Here is an 8,693-nt window from a genome sequence, read left to right as displayed (position 1 = left end):
ATGTTAGCACAAATACAGCTGTTCAGTTCATTCATTGTTTGTTCATGTTAGTTCACAGTGCATTAACTAATGTTGACAAATACAACTTTTGATTTTAATATTAATAGGACTAAATGTTGAAATGAACAAATAATAAAGTCTGTAAAGTTTATTAGTTCGTGTTAACTAAGAATAACTAATGTTAACTAGGCTAATGAAACCTTATTGTCAACCCCAAATCTGTCTAGTGCACTTTTATATGTAAAATGTTAAATCGTAAATGTCGTTTATCATAGTATTAGTCACACACTCTCCATGTTATAACTATTTCCAAACACCTTGGAAGACAATAATCAGATATGAATACATTTCATAAAAAAAACATTTCAAAACGATTTTTATTTATTTATTTGAAAATATGCTATAAAAAATACTGATCAAAAGTTTGTTATAATTACGTTTTTCCCTAATGCTCATTGCTCACTAAGGCTGCATTTATTTGAAAAAATGACACCTATCTCTAATTACAAAATAAATACAAAGGTAGGCTACATAAAAATGATAACGTTACATCAATCTAGCATTTTGTAGGCAACTTCATTTGAGTCAAGCCGCATTAATCGTTGCCTTCTCAGGAAACGGAAGGACAGAGTTTACAGCGTAACAATTCCGTTTCCGCTCCAGTCGGGATTTGTGTCCGCTCTGCAGGAATGTGTGGAGATGCTCGAGCTGGGAGAGAGGAAGAGGAGGAGGAAGAAGAGGAGGAGGAGGTATAACAGCCGCACCTTCCCTCTGACAGATGAACACATTAACGGCTCTCCGCACTGTCACTGAGGGAAGCTGCAGACCTGTCCGTTATCGCACATTCCCGGGCTCCTCCTCATGGCGAAAAACACCCTGTCCTCACGATTCCGGGGAGTCGACATCGACGAATACGACGAGAATAAATTCGTGGACGAGCAGGACGAGGCGGCCGAGCAGCAGCAGGAACCGGACGCCTGTGAGGTGGACCAGCTCATCGGACAATATCCTTCAGCTGCCTTCACTGCCATCATTCAATAAACTGTATATTATTATCCTACCGTATGCTAACGGATATTGTTTATTATCTCTAGGAAACATGGCAGGGAAAAGGTCATCTCTTTTAAAGGCACCCAAAAAACAACCTTGTCCTAGTTTAAATGTCCCTCGCACATTATTTATACACAGTCAGCTGTCTATCTAGGCATCAGTGTCTGTCCAGAAATGCTGTCCTTAGTGTCCAGGTAGGCAGCTCCCAGTGTGTTTGACACGAATGTTAATAACGAATAGCGAAGATGTTGAATAGTTTAGGATAGGGATGTGTTTTTAAGTTTTATTCAAAATTATAGATGTTTTGTTGTATGAAGTAAGTTAGCAGGTTATTTTGTGGATCGATTGCTGGTGAATGCTGATTTTCTTTCTGGTCTAAGTTATTCATTCATAATAGCTTTGTTTTTTTAGGTAGATTTATTCAGCTTTTACTTCTATTTTATTTGCATTTGTTTTGTATTTTGGTACTGATTCCCCCCCAACTTCAGTTTAGTTATCTTCACTTTAGTGATATCAATTATAAATTATTTTTAATATTATTTAAAATATCCTTAAGGGCTGCTTCATTAACACATTTATTGAGACTATTTAAATATTTAAATGCACATTATTTTTTACAGTGCCATTACATTTGGTTCAATGCAAATTTTAGGTAACGCATTATTTTTTCTTTGTTTAACACGTTACATGTATTGATTGTAGTAATAACTTTAAAATATGCATAATTACATGCAACTAACCCTAATCCTACCCTAACCCTATAGTAAGTAAGTACATGTAGTAGTTAATTACTATTATTCAGTAATAAAATGTATTATTACACTGTAACAGGGACATATTAAAATAAAGTGCAACCAAAAAAGTAGTTTCAGTTTTTCTAATTATGTTATTTTTTTAAAACCTTGAATGATCTTGAAAATGACAAGGTTGTATATTTTTAACCTGTGATTGATAAGCATTAGTCTTCGGATGTGTTTTTAAATGACACACTATAATTGCCAAATCAGTTTATTAACGTTATTTAGTTTCCCTCCAACTGTATGTAATGTCATTTATTTAATCAGGTCATCACCGTTTGTGACCTGGATGATCCATTTTTGGTGCTCAGAGCCCTACATTTTTATACTGTAGGTTGGAGCATTAAAGAGGTTCGAGGCAGATGCCTCCTTATGAAATAAAGACATGATTTTCACATTCATGTCATAAGCATATGGACTATTCTAGTGTTTAAAGGTTTGCCTTAGCAGCAGGTTATGTGTTTTTTCAGTTGATTATTTTAGATAGTCCCACCCCAAAATCATATGAGTAAGTGTCGGGATGGTCAGAATGATATTTTTATAAACAGAATGATGTTTTGATATACCACAGAGAATCCGAGAGAGTTAAAATTTTTCTGAGTAATCAACCCACAAATGATTTATTTATAGTATTAGTAACTGGTCTCTCTATATTAAGCTGGGATATAAGAAGTGTTTTAAAATCAACATATTTTAACATAAAGTCATGATTAGCCAGTGAAATCAACTCCAGAAATGTTCAAACCAAACTTCTGAATGCCAGCTTCTTGAAAAAACCAAGAAGAAAACCATGCAAAAATAAGATTTAGGCCCTACTCTCTTCAAGGAATGCTCTTCAGGGTTCTTTGAGAGTGACTCCTTAACTAAGTGTGATGCACAGGGGACATGATGTCAGCATTTCACATCGCCTTGAGGAATCCACCAATCAACTCCAAGAATCCAGCAGTGAAAGTAAGAGCCAATTCTGTTCATCAGACGGTTTGATTTATCAATTTCAGATGTTCAAGAATACCGAAAGTGTTCGAAATCGAATACTTTTCTACTAGTCTTTATAGAATGCGAAAAACGAGTACTATTCGATGGATAGTACTATCCCATGAGGCCATGGGAGTTGATTTATGAATGGCTATGATGATTTATGACTTGACAGTAACAACACGGCGGATGCAATACATCTGAATTTCATTCATACTACCTATATTCATAATATATCCAATGTACATTTTAATGGTCGTGAAGTAAATTGAAATGTAGTAGTACCTACTCAGACAGTATGTGATTTTGGACTCGCTGTTCTATTAGGGGCCCTATTTGTGACAACAATGAGTTCATTGTGTGCCTTAAATGTGCTGTTGTTTTAGCTCGAGGGGTGTGAAATTCAGCCCTCTGGATGGTTTAAAGGAATATTCTAGGTTCAGTACTACTAAAGCTCATTAGAAAGCATTTGCAAAATGTTGATTCCACTAAAATTCATTTCTACTTGTCTGTTTTTTTCTTCTAAAATTGTTAAATCTGAGCCATACTTTGGCATTTGCAATGGAAATGAGTCGATTGGTAAACAATAAAATTGTATTTTAATGGTATAGCTACAAGATGTAAACAGTATCTGTTGACGTTTTTGGTGTGAAAAAATTATCTCGCTAACCTTTTCTGTTTAAAGTTATATCCAAATTTACAGCGTAATGCCTAACACGACGATAAAAAACAACAGTTTTACAGCTCAGATGGTACACAGGTTTTAACAGGATTAATGTAAGTGCTGTTTATAAATTATAAGCTTCACATTCCTGCTTTTAAATCCTCCAAAATTGGCCCCATTCACTACCATAGTAAGCACCTCACCATAGCTTTGATTTGAGCTTTTATATATTATTTATATATATATATATATTAGAAAACAACTGATGAGTAATATATTCTTTTGCCGTAACAAAAATTATGCCACAAATGCTGTCTATTGAGCCTAACGTATACATTAAATATTCCTTTAATAATATTAAGCATCATTATTACTAGTGATGATGCACCAAATATTTTGTCAGTGTCATTTACATTGTAGAAAAAAATAAGTATAGTCAAATTATGTTTACCACAGGCTTTATTTTACTCATAAATTGAAAAACCCCATTGTAAAACCCAAATTAAAAACCCAAAGGAACCAGCGGCAAATTAGTCTTCTGGGTTCTGATGTCATACCTGCGCTCACGTTTTAAATTCATTTTGGTGCATCACTAGCACATGTGTTTAAACGGTCCAAGCTGTTTCTCTTTTACACCACCTCAACTTGTTTCTTTCGCTCCGTCGTCGTCCTCTCTTAGGAGCGGGCCCAGGCGGTGGTGTTACGAGTGCTGACTGCATTCAAGAGCAGCGATATTGAGCCGGCAGTGAAGTCCCTGGACAAGAACGGAGTGGACCTGCTGATGAAGTACATCTACAGAGGCTTCGAGAAGCCCTCGGACAACAGCAGCGCCATCCTGCTCCAGTGGCACGAAAAGGTCGGTCTGGGAATAAAGAGATTCGGTTTCTTTTAAGCCTTTTTTTTTCCATCTCACATGTCTATTTCTATTTTTGTCTTCATATTCTCACTCAGGCCTTCGCTGTGGGGGGTCTGGGGTCCATCGTACGGGTGCTGACTGCGAGAAAATCTGTCTGAGAAGCCGAAAGAAATAAGAGATAACCAGCCATGGGATTTGTTTTAAAGACGTGGACAATTTCCTCTCTCATTTGACTTTATCTGGGGGAAAACCACTCAAGCCCAAGTGATTGTTTCACTCAAAACAGAGATATTGTATGATATTTAATGTAAATGAATGATTCTTCAATATACGGAAGACACGATTCTCGACTAATGAAGGTGAGTGGTTGTGTGACAGTCTGTGAATTGAGACAGAAGGACTAAGAGTCTCATGAAGACTTGAGCAGCAGCAGTTCCAGGGCATTAAATACTGTGACGAATATGAAAGTTTTATTTGCTTGTTTTACTTAGTTTACACTCATTCTCGGATGTGTAGTTCTCATTTTTTTAGTTCCAATTCTCAGTTTTTCTTATTGTACAGAAAGAGGATGATGTTTAATATATAGTATATTTAGGTGGTGGATTTATGGGTCAATTCAATTGTAGTGTGGCGTCGGGTCGGGAGGGTTATTGTGAAGTGCCTGGTGCAATAAGGAACATTAAGAGTGTATTTATTCTCTTTTTATCTGAATATTTGGTCATTGCACATCTGATATACTTCTCGGGGACTTAATTTTTTAGAAATTTAGGCTGTAATGGCAAAACAATAGTTTTGATGCTTGTAACTTTACACTTAACACTTAAAGGGTTAGTTCACCCAAAAATGGAAATTCTGTCATTAATTACTCACCCTCATGTCATTCCAAACCTGTAATGCCTGGTTCAGATTACACAATTTTTTTGTCTGTTACGATAGTCACTGTGTCAGATTTCGCGATTTTGGCTCCTAAAATCTTGTCGTGTCGTGGACAAGACACATGTCAGACTACATGTTACTTCCTGACCAGTCATCGCATGCCGTCTTTAACGGTGCATCGAGAAGATGAAACTCGTAGCGAGTGACTTCCTGGATTGCTCGGCATTGCCTTTTCAGCGTGAGAAATACACGGTGTGGCGTGTGAGTGTGTGAACTGGTTAAATTGCGTGTGTCTCATGGCCATTGCGTAAGACTTGAGAACCCTCCTCGAAGAGGACAGTATGGGCTGTCAATCCTCCAAAGAGAACTTGAGGTCAAATATTGTTTTCTTATATATTTTTACTTCTAGTTTTAACGCTAGCACCATCGTCTCTCTTTCGTTTTGTCGTTTTTGAAAGTTGTATACGGAAAAGCTTGTGCTCCTATTGGTCAACCTCATACATGTGACGGAACCGTCGTGGACGATCATTAAAAAAATTAAACATGCTAGTCTTTTTGTTGTGATGTCGTGAAGCATCGCAGACGCGACGTAGGTTGTTGCCCACTATGACACACTATACAAGATGATACGATCGAATCTTGCGTCCTGACGCCTGTTGTCGTTTACGAATCCCCACGACACCCTACGTCAAACGTATCGTGCCAAAATCGGGCTAAAAACGTGTAATCTGAACCAGGCATTAGCCCGATTTTGGCACGATCCGTTTGACGTAGGGTGTCGTGGGGATTTGTAAACGACAACGGGCGTCTGGAGACACACGCAATTCAACCAGTTCACGCACTCACACGCCACACCATGTAATTCTCACGCTGAAAAGGCAATGCCGAGCAATCCAGGAAGTCACTCGCTACAAGTTTCGCCTTCTCGATGACGTCACGCGTGCCGTTAAGCGCGGCATGCGATGACTGGTCAGGAAGTAACATGTAGTCTGACGTGTCTTGTCCACGACACAACAAGATTTTAGGAGCCAAAATCACGTATCTGACACAGTGACTGTCGTAACAGACAAAAAAAATCGTGTAATCTGAACCAGGCATAAGACTGTTCATCTTTGGAACACAAATGAAAAACTTTTTGATGAAATCTAAGAGATTTTAATCCCTCCATTTGCAGCTATGCAATTGAATCTTTGAATCTTCAAAAACATCGTAAAACTAATCCATATGAATTGAGACTCAATCGCTTTATATTATGAACAGACTAAATTTAGGCTTTCATTCACTGTGGTGAGCAGGACGAGGAAGAGGCCCGTGAGAGAGCACAGCTCCTCCGGGAGAGATACGAGACCTCGCACCTCGTGCTGCATAACACGAGAATGAACCTCATTGGTTCTTGCTGAAGCTCAAACGTGCTGCGTAACAAAAGAATGAACCCCATTGGTTCTTGCTGAAGCTCAAATGTGTTGCGCAACACAAGAATGAACCTCATTGGTTCTTGCTGAAGCTCAAACGTGCTGCGCAACACAAGAATGAACCTCATTGGTTCTTGCTGAAGCTCAAACGTGCTGCGCAACACAAGAATGAACCTCATTGGTTCTTACTGAAGCTCAAACGTGCTGCGCAACAAAAGAATGAACCTCATTGGTTCTTGCTGAAGCTCAAACGTGCTGCGCAACACAAGAATGAACCTCATTGGTTCTTGCTGAAGCTCAAACGTGCTGCGCAACACAAGAATGAACCTCATTGGTTCTTACTGAAGCTCAAACGTGCTGCGCAACACAAGAATGAACCTCATTGGTTCTTGCTGAAGCTCAAACGTGCTGCGTAACAAAAGAATGAACCTCATTGGTTCTTGCTGAAGCTCAAACGTGCTGCGTAACAAAAGAATGAACCTCATTGGTTCTTGCTGAAGCTCAAACGTGCTGCGTAACGTAACCAAGAATGAACGTCATTGGTCCTGTCCTTGTTGAAGCTCGTGCTGCTGAGTGCTAAGTAACACAAGCAAACATGCTTAAATTATGTTTATCACAACTGATGTGTGCATTGATAAAAGTTTATACGTAAATAAAAGCATAAATTGAATCTGTTCATAAAGCGCTCCAGTCTTTTCACTTTACAGTTTTTTGAGGAAAATAAATGGTTTTCCTACACAAGGAAATTGTTCTCTGGAATTGTTCCCCTAGGTATGATTTTTTTGCCAATTTGGTATATCCAATTTGAAGAGTAATAGTATATCTCTCCTTAAAAAAACAAAAAACAAATGTGATTTGATGCATCATTCATGTCACAGAATGTAGATAGTTTCACATCTTAAACCATGGGGTTGGAGGTTGTATAAATCCTGAATCCTAATACGACTAATACTTATACTAACTCATGGCTCCTTCTAAAATTAAGAGGGATCGAGACAACATTTGTGGACCCCTCTCATCACAGAGTCTGGGACAGTGTTCCTAGGTTATTTCACAGACGAGGCTTAATTCTATCCCCATTCTAAAATGCACGTTTGAGCTGTTTTAACTGAAAGCAACTTGCACTGACATATCTTAAAACATGTCACTGCTATTGTCTGGTCTCAAGATGGACACTAATGTTTTTTTTTCTAACGCATGTTTACAAAAGCCACTTAAATGCCGTCATTGTACTAAGACCTAATCCTGGCTTAATCTAAGCATGTCTGTGAAACCAGGCCATTATTTTCAGCAATTTTGACTAAACCACCATCAACAAAAGTGTTGTGTTTTTGAAAGGCTCTTGCAGTATTTCCATGTCCATATTATTATAAGAAGCTTGTTGTTTGGGCCTGGCTCATAAAGCCATCAACATTATGGAGTTATTAAAATGGGAAAGTGGGGGTTGCAATATTTTGGTCTTATTTTCAATATAAAAACACTTGGAGAGTTTATTTTAGGGGGTCTTGCAAGACCATTTTCAATTAAAATCTGAAAAAAATATTTATGCGTTTTGGCCGTTCATTTACACAACAGTTTACATTTACATTTTGTAAAATGCACAATATAAATAAAGATGACTTGACTTTACAGCTTTGTTTTGGGAGCATGAAAACTTTTAACAATGATACTGCTATTGCTTGTACTTTGAAACCCTTTTTCAAAAGTTTACATTTTCAGGCCCCCAATACGCCATTGTCGTGTAACTGAACGGCCATAACGCATAAAAAGTTATCCGTTCCGTTGAAACCGGTCTCGTGTAAACGCCCCTTAAGTGCACGATTTTGCAAGCGATAGAGTTAACAGTCTGTGTTGACAACAAAAATGCGCATGCGCATTATGTTTAATCTGTAGGCGCGTAGTTCCTTTACAAAGCGACATCGCCAACTACTGGCCTGGCAGCAGAATACAGCATTTTTTATTATTTTCACTGACTGACCTGTGAACGGGAATGGGGATTGTGATCACAACTTTTGTCACCTGTATGCCAAATTTTGTTTTAAATACATCACTGATGTGTAAAC

At 38.0% G+C, this 8,693-nt stretch overlaps 1 protein-coding gene across 1 annotated transcript; it reads left to right on the top strand.

Annotated features, from left to right (window-relative positions):
* Positions 1–616: 616 nt before the first annotated feature.
* Positions 617–4,945, top strand: arpc5la (actin related protein 2/3 complex subunit 5 like a). Its single transcript, XM_089119459.1, has 4 exons — positions 617–1,005; positions 2,727–2,798; positions 4,166–4,342; positions 4,438–4,945. The coding sequence occupies exons 1-4, from the start codon at positions 862–864 to the stop codon at positions 4,498–4,500; spliced, it is 456 nt and encodes a 151-aa protein (XP_088975585.1). The 5' UTR covers positions 617–861; the 3' UTR covers positions 4,501–4,945.
* Positions 4,946–8,693: the final 3,748 nt, after the last annotated feature.

This window comes from Pimephales promelas, chromosome 14 (genome assembly GCF_988280905.1).
Source record: "Pimephales promelas chromosome 14, fPimPro1.hap1.1, whole genome shotgun sequence".
Lineage (NCBI taxonomy): Eukaryota > Metazoa > Chordata > Actinopteri > Cypriniformes > Leuciscidae > Pimephales > Pimephales promelas.
The sequence above is the reverse complement of the archived record's forward strand: the minus strand, read 5'-3'. Positions and strand labels throughout refer to the sequence as shown.

Coding starts and splice junctions, on each gene's coding strand:
- arpc5la (XM_089119459.1), top strand. CDS start 862: ATGGCGAAAAACACCCTGTCCTCACGATTCCGGGGAGTCGACATCGAC. Junction 2,799..4,165: donor CCAAGAATCCAGCAGTGAAA/GTAAGAGCCAAT, acceptor GTCCTCTCTTAG/GAGCGGGCCCAGGCGGTGGT. Junction 4,343..4,437: donor TGCTCCAGTGGCACGAAAAG/GTCGGTCTGGGA, acceptor ATTCTCACTCAG/GCCTTCGCTGTGGGGGGTCT.